Source organism: Phasianus colchicus, chromosome 1 (assembly GCF_987193195.1).
Source record: "Phasianus colchicus chromosome 1, bPhaCol1.hap1.1, whole genome shotgun sequence".
Taxonomy (NCBI): Eukaryota; Metazoa; Chordata; class Aves; order Galliformes; family Phasianidae; genus Phasianus; species Phasianus colchicus.
In genome coordinates, this window is record NC_143436.1 from 138744331 (window position 1) to 138756538 (window position 12208).

The 12208-nt window shown below is 42.6% G+C and overlaps 1 protein-coding gene across 1 annotated transcript in view; it reads left to right on the top strand.

Moving 5' to 3' along the window:
- Window positions 1-4236: 4236 nt before the first annotated feature.
- Window positions 4237-12208, top strand: part of ADPRHL1 (ADP-ribosylhydrolase like 1) — a 31283-nt gene continuing 23311 nt past the window's right edge. The window contains exons 1-2 of the mRNA XM_031613790.2: window positions 4237-5135; window positions 8017-8181. Of these exons, the coding sequence (XP_031469650.2) occupies window positions 4922-5135; window positions 8017-8181 (379 nt within the window). The 5' untranslated portion in view covers window positions 4237-4921. The remainder of the gene's footprint in view (window positions 5136-8016; window positions 8182-12208) is intronic.

Below are 12208 nucleotides of genomic sequence, written 5' to 3' on the forward strand. Positions count from 1 at the left end.
AAACAGTATGATGCTCTTTGTAATGCATTTGATTTTTCTACTTGGCCTACTCAAAACTAGTAATTTCTGTGTCTGTCCTGTAGGCTTTGGAGAATAAATGTTACATCCAATGGCATCAACTGCTTCTATCCAGCCAATAGCAGTGGAGTGCTTGCAGTTCACACTATGTCACTTAGACTGTACAGGTGTAATGTAACAGCAGAAATAATTTCATCTATTGGTGTATGATGTAATCAAATAGTTTCATAGCATTAGAGCTTGTGAAACATTTGTATATGCTGAGAACTCCCTCAAATCAACCTGATGACCCTTTTACGTTTCAGGATAAGTAGAGCGTAACAAATGCATGTGGCTTGAGGCTTTTTGACTTAATAATCCAAGGAAGAAGATGCTTAGCACAGTGTTCCATTTCCATACAGACACTATTGTTTGCCACTCTTAAGCCTTGCAATAGAAGAGGACTGGGTAAAAGTGTAGCAGGATTTTTATTTTTCTTTTGCTCTTCCCAGTCTTGTACCCACTTGAAACCATCTGTGCACTTTACCTTCCTATAAATATGGAATAAACATGGATTGTTCAAGCTCGAACAATCATAAAAGTAAATGCAAATAAACTGCTTTTGGATGATGACTTCCTTTTGAATTCTAATATTTGCTGCTGTTCACTCTTACACTTCACAGTGCTCTCTGGCTTAGCTCATATACTGGTAACGCATAGGCTGATCAATTTATAATTATAAGTGGTACAGAAATCTTTAAGTTGTTCCCTGCATACCATATTAGTTCCTAGATAAGCTGTTTGTATTTGTTAAAGTTGTTGCCAAGTTGTTTGGTTTTACATCCTAAAGCATTTGAAACAGAGCCATAGGATTTGTACTTGCCAATTCTAAATTTAAATGTAATTTATCAAGTGTGTCATTCCAAGAAGAACACACCCGCAGGCATCCATTTGTGCAATGCACCTGGGAGCTTTGCTGCCAAATAAGTTGTACGTGTGTGAATTTTGTGGCAATGGAATAAAGGGACTTGGAACATAAGGGATTGAAATCGATCACGTGGGATCTCTGTATGGTTTTGTCAGCTTTCTGCTTTGGAAGCCTTGCAAGGACTAGTGGGATTTTGGTTTGTTTCAGTTAGTCTATTGGATTCCTGCATTTTTATTTCATTGGGAAGAACAGGGCAAGGGTATAACTCGACTTTTTTTAGCAGTTACACTGGAAACAAATGTCTGCCTGCTTTGTTCATCTGTGCCACCTTTAAGCTTTTAAGCAGCTTGCTGTGTTTAGCTGCAGTGCTGGATCCACTACGCCTACCCAATAGCAACTGAACTCTCCCATTTGCATCCTCAGTTTGTACTAACAACGAGATGTAACTGGAGGGGAAGCCTTGCTCAGTCCTAGGTTCTGAGCTCTGCAGACCAGTCTGTGCAGAGACGTTCAGAGGTACATATTTAACTGTCCCTAATTCTCTTCTGAAAGTTTGGAGCAAGACAGGTGTCCTGTCTGCTTTCCCGATGGCATCTCTCTCCAGCTTCTGTGATGCCACAAGTGTTCTCCTGTAATAGCAAAACTGCTGATGAGTCATGGCATGATACCTTTTCCAACCTGTAGCCTCCCTCAGCTTCCACCAACCCAGCACCTGGCTCATCAAGAGGCACAGCCCTTCTGAAAGTGAAAAAGGTCATGTTTTGCAATAATGAGACCTCATTATTTTTTTTTTATGAAGTATTCACCAAAGCATGCTTTCCGACATTTGCATTGTAAAGAGTGTAAAGAGTGTGCTGGGTAGAATAAGGTGAGATGGACACCTGTGATGCTCAGTTTTTTTGTTATGAGCCGTTCATAGAATTTGCGACTGCAGCCACTTCTACACTCACATACACAAGATGCCTAATTCCAGATCAGTGGGTACAGTGTTCACCTCTTAATGAGAAAATACCTGAGGAAGCTTAAGGACATTCACATTTTTATTAAGTGATTGGGATGCTTCCTCTTATTGGCTTGTATAGCTGCTTGACATCCATGGTGTTTTCTCTTGTGCCTCTTAGAAGCAGTGAGATGCTCTGTGCTCTGCCATTTGTTATTAGACAAACCCTATTGGCTTCATGTGATGTTGTAGACTTTATGTCAAGACAGTAGAGAAGAATCAAGTCTATGCTGCAGCATTAAAGGAACATTTTTCTCTCAGGGCAGTGGTGTGAAGCAGCATAAAAATGATGCACCCCCCAAGTAATTAAACAAGTAAAGGCTGTTTTTTTCCTGGTCTCAGTGTCTTTTATAACTAGTACTGTTCTTAAAGATGTGATCCCTACGCTAGAGTGAACCCATCCCTTTGGTAGTCACAACATTACATCTCTGATACATCTGCCAGGGTTAGTGAATAGGTTCAAGTCTAAGCAGGAGCTAGAGCAGAAAACAGAACTGTTGAGAAGCCCTGTCTGGTATCAACTGTACTTCTCTGGGGTACAGCTCTGTATCCTTGAAATAGGTGAAATTTGAATCCAGGGTATTTCCTACTGAGCGTATTGACTGGCAGACTCATAGGTCAGGCACCTATGGCGTAGTCTTCTTTTACTCAAAAGGCAGAGGGGTTGTTGGTAGCAGCCGTCTCAGCTCATGCTCTGTTGAGTGAAAGTAGCACATTTAAAGGACATTACGTGCAGTTTACAAATTAAATGAAAGCTCGGTTCTTTGCTGTGTTTTCAATCTAGCCTTATTTCCATTAGCTAAGGGCTTTGTTCCTAATTTGGGCTATGTTACGAGCAGTCGAGTGTGCATGCAGCAGTGTAAAGTCCATGGGAGGCGAAAGGGCAGTACGACTGCCGGCCACTTTTAAGAGGACGAGATAGATGGAAAACTTAGAATAGCTTTGCCCATTTCCAGAAAGGAACCTTTCATCTGATAAGGTCCCTCCTAGCCCTCTGCAGTGCCCCAGCAGGTGGTTTGCAAGTCTTTCCATGTGCTTTAAAATGACAATATTCTGTGGGAGTGCCAAAGGCGTGCTGCAGCAGGCTACAGGGACCTGTAACTGAGATGTCAGACTGGAAGCTACTATGCCTCCAATGTTTTTTTGTAAGACGTGTTTGCCTGAATTTTCTATTTGAGTGCTCCCTTTCAAACCACTATAGAATCATAGAATCAATTGCTCAGGTTGGAAAAGACCTTCAGGATCAAATCCAACCACAGCCTAACAATACTACCCTAACTCTAACAATTCTCCGCTAAATCATGTCCCTTAGCAATACATCCAAACAGTTGCCTGTGCCTGGCCATCTCTGGAGCTGGCTGCCCAGCCATGTTGCACAGCTCATAGCCCTCAGCCCTATGCAGTGCCTCTGGGACATAAGGCATAACTGCCCTTTGCTCTGTGCTTTTTCAATTCAGAATTGTTCTTTCCTACCAAAGAAACACACTCGTAGTGTCCTTAAAGTTCAGCACTTCTGTTACCTGTGTCCTAGTCTTTAAAACACAAGTTGCTGCTTCCTCCAGTTTTGCTTATTTCCTAGGATGTAGAGCGAGGATGGCAAAGCTTATCTTCCATCCAAGTGCTTGGAAGATATGTTAAGGTTTCTTGTGTGAAGTACAGTAGTATTCGTACTCATGTCAAATATCTTGTCTGTGATCAACTGCTTATCATTCTGGCAGGTAGCAGGATGCATCCTCTGCACCGCTGCCCTTTTCCATCTGAATAGCAATCAGGATTGCTTCCCATAAAAGATCAAAGGAAAACAAAGCTCTTTCCCCAGATATCCTCTATCAAAACTGCAGTAAAGCCAATTGTATTCAAGTCAAAGCTTTCTGCATGTCGGCTTATATTTCAATCCATAAAGTGCTAGTAATCTGTGATTCTTTAGGTCACATGAACAGTGCCTTGGAACCACAATTTAGGTTGGTCTCCATAGATCCTTGAAGGAAGATGCTGAATCTACATAGATGGATTTGTGGGCAATCTATGTTTAGAAGGCTGCAAAACTGCAGAGCCCTTTCTTATGCTGCCTGGCAGCAGCACAGAGAAAACTGCAACAACAGAATGAAGTGCTTAATTTTCCAAGCATCAACTTTGGAAGAATGGTGTTAAGAAAACTCAGTTCTTATGAAGTGTGATTTCTTCATATATGAACTTTCTGAGATTCGCAGGATGCCATTTAAATACATCTTTCAAAATAGTTTCCTTTACGAGTGCGAATGTGGACTGCATGTAAACTCTGCCTTAGGAAAAAGTCCTTCTTTGCCAGGCAGCAGCACTTGGGACTGAAGCTAACATTTTGCTCAGTGCTTGTCCAGGGGTGCAGTGAATTAACTAAACACTCCTGGTGGAACAGCAAGAAAGTTGCTGACAAAATATTGCTATGCAGCATAATTAGAAATGTGCATTTTACTTCAGGTGGGCGTTCTTGTCACCTTAAGCCATTATTCTTGTGATTCCTGGTTAATGGGCACCTCTTTTATTGCAGGCTTTCAGCTTCTCGGTCAGTCCCTGAAAGCGAGACTGACTGCAGCCTATCAGAAAAGTGCAGGAAAATGTATTAATTTGCAAGTTATTAAATAAATAAACACCCTTGTGAAGCCATCTGTTTTTCTGGGTGTAGAGTTACTTGCACCGGGTAGGGCTCACTATTTCCTGGCTTGCTTTGTGCTGTGTGGCAGAAACGATGTTTTTGCACTTCGCTTTGTGGACACGCTCCTGCAGTTCCATTGAACAAAGCCTCTGCAAAGTCCCCAGCTTATGAAATATTTCCTCTCCATTGGGTCCCAGTCAGGGGATGGCATCTGCAGAGCCAGAAAAGGAAGCTCTTGCCTTATAGAGAGCACTCGTGGGGTGACACAATGGCTGATATAAAGTGTCAGAGGAGCTGAGCTGAAGGCAAAGGAACAAAGGAAGATCCAGATCCAGTGGCTGGGAGAGCCAGAAGTGTTTCGAGGATGGATAAATTTAAGGCTGCGCTTGTACTGGCCGGGGTAGGGGATGCTCTTGGTTACAGAAATTTCTCCCGACAGGACAATGCTTTAGGTGCAAAAATCCAACAGGAGCTGAAGGAAATTGGAGGGCTGGAGAACCTGGTGCTCTCCCCAGACAAATGGCCAGTAAGTGACAACACGCTCATGCACATGGCTACAGCAGAGGCTGTCATCACAGGTAGGTAAGATGGACTTGGAACTGCAGTCTGGAAAGAAAAAATGCTGTAGAGTTGCTGCTTTTTCTTAAAATAAGCCCAAGTTAGGAAAAAGTGTGTCAGAAATGCTGTTGATGTGAATGATGATGTGCTTTAGTTCATCTCTTCCACGAGCATGGTCCTGTGGTCACTGCTCCAGCTGAGGAGCTGCGATTTCTCATGCGTGGAGGGGCTCCTTCTGTGCTTCCCCTCATTTTATAAAGCTGGCTAAAGCTTAACGATTTGAAATGCTGCAAGTCAAGAGCAACAAAACAACTGTTAAGTAAATGATCTGTATGCTATATAAACCAGAGATTGGTACAGCCACTAGAAAGAAACCTGTCTGAAATTCTTCCATAAAAGATCAGAGCTTTCATGAGTGCATTTCTAACATGTTTGTGCTTCGTGCTCCAGGCAGGGGTGGAGTACCCTTGATATCTTGTCCTGGCTAAAATGCAATGGCAGCATAGGAGCAAGCTGTTTTGTAGAGAGAGCTCCGTACATTTAATCCAAACAATATTCTAAAATATGATGATAATAAAGTATATCACAGTGGTGAAACTTATTAATACATCTTCAAAAAGCACAGCAGTTTGAGAGAAAACCTTTTTTTTTTTTATAAGGTAGTACTGTTTGTCAGTACTAAGTGATATTTTTATCAACACCCTATCCACTGAACTAAGGCTTTCTGAGACCATCTGGGTTGTCACCAGAAATTCTTCAGAAGACAGCTGCCTTTTAGCAACATTTTGTCTCCTCCAAATGAAACAAATTTTTAAAACTGATTTCCCTTAACACGTGTAGCACTGGATAATTAATAGCAGCAGAACCCAACAGTGAAGCTGAGTATTGTTATAGTCAATGAACATGCATCTGCTTCGTTGCTTTATCTCTGCTTGCTTCTAATGTGCTCTAAATTTAGCGTGCAGAGATCAGTTGAAGAGTGTGGCGGACACTTCATGCCTGGCTGTTAGCAGGCCAATGGTTTACGGGGTAGCTAATACACTAAAGATAAGGGCAAGATGTCAGCCTATCAAGAACAAAGATGACTAACATATTTCTGAATATAGGCTATGATTAAATACATATCATATGTTTCCTGCTCGTTGAACTGTCCAAAACCATAACTTCTGAACATTCAAGCAGGTTGGACTATGAGTATAGTAATAAATCTTGCATGCAGCAGGAGCACTGCCCTCTCTGAAGAAAGAAACATCTCACTAATTTTTACCTATGCTTACCTCATGCTCTTATTTCTTTGTCCTGATCAGATGGGCTTTAAAAAAGATGCTGGTGTGGGCTGGTGAGAAAACAGAAAGCAGGAGAAGGGAATATTCATTTTAGGGCAACATTCATAAATGGGGGAAGTCAAATCCTTTCCTCTGCTTCCCAAAAGGGAGGCAGGGCTGCTCCTCCTGCAGACATCTTCTCCTTGCAGAGAGGATGCAGCAGTCTGCTGGGCTGGCTGGGCTCTCCCCCTGTGGGGGCAAAAGGCCCCATCCAACCTGGCCTTGAACGCCTCCGGGGATGGGGCACCCACAGCTTTTCTGGGCAGCTGTGCCAGCGCTTTGCTGCTCTCTGAATAAAGCATTCTCTCCCAAAATCTAACTTAAATCTCCCCTTTTTGTTTAAAGCTATGGAGTGTTCCCACTTAAAGAAAGAGCCCGTCCCATCGGCCTGCTGGCTGAGGCCCCACATTTAGGCCCCATGGTGGGCTCAGGACCCTGGCTCTGCTGATAGGGCTCCTGCAGGAGGTGTTGGGCGGTAAATCCTGCTCTTGGCTCATGTCCTCATAAACTGTTATCTGATTCCTAAATCTGGAAATAGTTGGCAGTTTGAAAGCATCCTGCTCCTCCAGGACTGTATGTGAGATGGCCAGTGTAATTGATAGGGCTTTTTTCTTATAAAAGGAAGGGAAATTTCATTTTACTCTGCATCTTTTTTATTTGTCTGCTTGCAAAAATGTCACTTCAGAGAATCTGTGGCTGATGGGGTTGAAAATTTATTCCCAAATTTAAATGCTTCTGTAGATTTCAAGAAATCACCAATATCTGATGAAATGAAGACATTTTTAGAACTTCCCTTGGTGTCGTTTCACAGAATCACAGAATGGCCTGGGTTGGAAGGAACCTCAAGGATCATGAATCTCCAACCCCCCCGCCACAGCAAGGCCACGAACCTCCACATTTAATACTAGACCAGGCTGCCCAGAGCCCCATCCAATCTGGCCTTGAACACCTCCAGGGACAGAGCAGTTTGATTTGGGGGATTGTTTGATCCGTAGTCAAACCACGTCAGAGCGCTCATTGAGTACACAGAAAACTAACAGCTGGTTGGCAGCCTCCTCTGATCCTGCTGGCTATGAACTTGTAGGATTCAGTGAAGGCTCTTTCTCAGCAGAAAGCAGGGCATCAGCAGCGCAAAACAGCAGTTAGACTGTAGAAACACCGTAGGTTCAGCACAGCAGAGATTCCTTGGGCAAGACTTTAAGGCTGCAGATGAGCATGGAGGTGGGCCAAGCTGGGTGCAGCTGGCACCAAGGCAGCGGGTGCACGCAGCAAGGTCTGGGCAGCACCAGGCTCACCCAAGGCAAGAGAAAGCCCCCCTGAAGTCTGTTCTATTCTAGGGATTAAAAGTGAAAAGTAAGGTGGGAAAAGTTAAGAACAGAGAGACAGGAGTGTTTTCTCTCCAGCCTTCTCTCGTGGTTTGCAAAATTGTTCATAGTAGCACCGGCACTGTGCCTCCATGTAATGGAAACAGAAATAGGAACATATATTAACTGCACCACTAGCCTTCTGTGTTTGTTGTCAGTGCTCTCTCGTTATTCTGCATTCACGTGACAGCCTTCGCTCCTGTTCTGAGCAGATTACTGGTGTTTGGAGGACCTGTACCGGGAGCTAGTGAAGCGCTACGTGGATGCTGTGGACAAGCTCTCAGGGAGGCGGCCAGACCCTGCAACCATCGAGGGCTGCCGGGAACTGAAGCCAGATAATTACCTTCTGGCATGGCACACTCCATTCAATGAAAAGGGTAACGTACTACTTTACATTCATAGACACTGGCTTGGATAACACCTGCCTTCAAGATCTGGGGCTACAGGGAAATTGCTTTGTTTTTCTCCTTGACATCAAAAGTTACTACCCCTGAAATATTCCCAGGCTTGCCTGGGGATGGCAAGAGGTCTGCCAGGAATTCCTGCTCTAGGGCACTGTGTCCTCTCGTAAATGCACCCTTCCCCATTTAACATCTATTTAAAGAGACTTTGTCCTTGGCTCCGTGCCTCTGGGTCCAGGTCTTTGTCCTTGAGTTTAATGGTTATTTTAAGAAATATTTTCTGCTTTTTTTTTTTTTTTTTTTTTTTTAATCATTTAAATGTTTGTAGATGCAAATCTTTTCAGTCATATGTAACTTTTCTTCAGGAGGATGCAATGTCAGGAACTGTTTAACTGATAATCCCAAATATTCCCAGCACCGTTTCCCTTCCCAAGACCCTTACTTTCTCATTGCAGTCATTTCATTTTATGATGAATAGAATTTCTACTAATAGAATTTCTACTTCCAGCTAATTAGCACACATGCAGCTGTGTACACTCGTAGACCTGAGCAGTGACACTGATCATGAATGACTGCAGCAGACGTGGCTGCCCATAAAGGTGTTGCACCGTGTCAGTGTGACATAGTCCTGCTGTGGTATGTACAGACACTGCTCAACAGCATTGTATGTTGATGCAACACTGACAAAAACACGGTGGCACTATCCTACAGCTATTTCTGGATCTCTGCAGGCAATTTTATTTGACACAAAAAGGGTCTCACCGAGCCCCTGTCACTACCATACCGCTGGGTCAGGAAGGCTCCCCTCTGCTTTACTCTGCCCACTGCCCATACGCTGGGCAGATCTGAGACAGTGCCCCTTTGGTGGTCGTCCTGTGCTTTCTGACAGACAGTGCGTAAAACTCAGACAAAATAACAGAAGGAAATGCTGCTGGCTCTGAGCAGCTCTTGACACCTCCAGCAGCAGGACACAGCTGTTCACCAGGCTGCTGCTGTTCTGCTTTTCAGCCTTCTTCCTCCCCAGCTTTCCATGGCTGAAGATTTGCTCTTGGGATGCTAGAATTGTCTAAAATGAAATCCTTCAGATCCAGCATCTATAATGCACTGTCTCCATCTGGTCCCACAAATACCACTCTGAACATCTCATAGATTATTTACTTTAACTTTGAATTTCCACAAACTTCCACTTGAGGCAAGAAAAATGTATGTTGCTCAATATCAGGTGATATCTTGAATGATCTGGTACCAAAATGCTCTTTTCTGGTGGTCTTCTTATGTCATCCCACTTCTTTCAAAGTTCATGTGCTAGCCTTCATGTAACAGTCAAACTGGAGCTTAGATAATTTCAAACTGCTCATGTAAATGTCTTCTGCTCAGCTTTGCATGTGTATAGTCAGCACATCAACCTCTTACATCAAACTGCCCTATGTGTCTCTTTCCCACCTACTGCCACATTCATTGGCATGCTCACTGAAGAGGTACTCAAATTATGTTAAAGGCTGATGGAATTCCTATGGCCATCAAGAGAACTGCTCTAGTCTGTCCAACAGTTTCTGTTGTAAGAGCTTATATCCACATTATGGCATTGATAAGGACTGATGAGGAAAAAGTTCAAGATAAATGCAGAAAGTTGGGGAACAAAAATGAAGAGAAGGATAAGCTGCAGATGGGCATAAAGGAAAAGGAGTTGAGTTCTGAGTTTTCATGAAGAACAAACCATAGTCACAAAGGATGCGTCCTCTTCAGAGCTTAGTAGCCATTAATCTGATCTTCATTATTCTACATATGTAGAGTGAGGAAAAACCCACTAAGGTCTTCCATATTAACAAAGAATAATGCACTGCATGAATGAAGATGATATAGTAAGCTCCTGCAGAGAGAATTGTAGAGAAAAGTTACTTTTCATAAATCTGTTAGAAAGCCCATGAAATAGTCAAGAAACCAGAGCTCAAAGGAGATGTCTGAAGATGTCTGATACATGAAGTCTGTTTGGATTTCCAATGCATTCAACAGCTTTTGTAGCTACTAATGTCTGAGGTAGATCAGTAAAATTATAAAAAGGATGGAGAACATTAATATGGGTTGAGAAAACTCACTGTCTCCTCCAGAACGGAACTAGGCATTTCAGATGAAATCAACCAGTCATGAATTCCAACCATGTAAAAGGGAGAACTTAAATGTAGCAACTAATTAAGTTGCACAACTCTTTTTAATGGGAATGTGCAGGTGATAACATTCCTATGCATTCAAAAAAATAGCTTGGCAAATTCACTCAGAGAAAATCCTTCAAGGGCTCCAAGCAGAGTAATGAAGCAGCAGCTGACTCCTGAACCAGGGAACAAAATTGTCAGCAGTTTAGTTAGTACAAAGGGACTATGCTGTTATAGCGTATAGTTTTACTCTTTCTTATTGTCATTTTTGTCATAATTGTTATTCTTACTCTCTATTGCCCAATGTCAGTGTGGATCTAACCTTGTCAGATTACTTCACCTGGGTGCCCACCCAGGTGAGTTGCTGCCTGGGAAATCCCTTCTAGAGAATAATTCAGATCCTAGTTGGTCTGTGTTACATCTGGAGATGCCAACAGGTGTCTTGAGTTAATGTTTTAGTTTGGATTGGGCAGCTAATTTTATGCTCCCTCTACTATCATTCACACTTTGATTACGCTCGTGATCTTAGAGCACACAAGCAGCAGTCATTTGGGTTGAGAATGAAAGGAAAGCGGTTCTCTAGCACTGGCCTTGGCTCCTTGGCACCTGCTGTTTCACTGTGTCCTATGGATTGCTCCTCTTGTGCCATTATACTTGCTAACAGAGACAATGTTTTTCCTTGCTGCCTGTCTGGGAAAGAGAAGAAGAATGTGCTTCTAATGCAGATCCCACACGTGCTAAAATTAGGTGGCATAAATATTTCCCCTTATCTACCAGGGGCCAAGTAGGGAAACTCTAATTGCTCTCAGCAATACCCAAGGTTCTGGGAAGTGTGAGTGAGTGAAGACAGTGCTGAAAACATCCTAAGTACTTTGAAAAATTGAACCTTATCCATCTTGAAATGAGTGCCTGCAATGAGAAAATGCTTTTTTGGGCACTGGCTCACCAGCTGTGAAGAGGAGATAATCACCTCACTGGTATCTTGTGAAGATAAGCTCATTAAAACTTCAGTGGGATCCTGATACTGCTGTGATAAGTACTGGAGAGAAAATAATCAGTAAATTTAGCTCTGCATTCAGTAAACTGTTTAAAAGATGAACACCTGGAATCATATACTCAGTACTGAGGATTAAAAGAAAGACCGGATTATCAACACATAATCTCTGCACTGCATGAGGCAGAAATTCCCAACAAAAAGCTCAGTAAATTCAGGCAGCATCATGATGAGAATGTGCAAAAAGCACTGACATCAATTTGCACAGGAAACCTCAGTTCTGAATTCTAACTTTTAAGGATTTGGCTCTGTACTCTGTTTTTGTGACACGTTATTTTATCAAGAAATAGAAGCTATTTTGTGAGCTACCTGTGGGGCTCTCCAGAAGGAACCACATAATAAAACTGTAAGATTAGCTGTGACAGTCACATAAAGAGTTTTAGTAATGTACTCTCAGCATGATAACTGCTAAAATAAGGGCATAGTAAAAGTGTACCTGTTTGGCAGAGTGCTGTTTCCACTGCTGGCATCTGGAGCAAGAAAAGAGAGGTGTCAGCCAAGGATCAGTGAAAGTGACATGAGAGTTGGAATCAAACGCTGGTAACAGGAGAGCATGCTGCTCTATGATACCTGCTATGCTCTTTGTAGCACTCAAGAATACTGGAATATACTGGTAGAATATACTGGAATCTACTAGTATAAGAATGAATTGGCAAAATTGCATGCATGAAACTTTCAAAACATTCAAACTTGTTCCTTTCAAAATACGTAACTTTGCTTGCATGCTGTTTTCTTGCTTCCTGGAGAGCTCCTACAAAGGTGCTGAATTAACAGAATGCACTTGTTTCTGATTGAATCA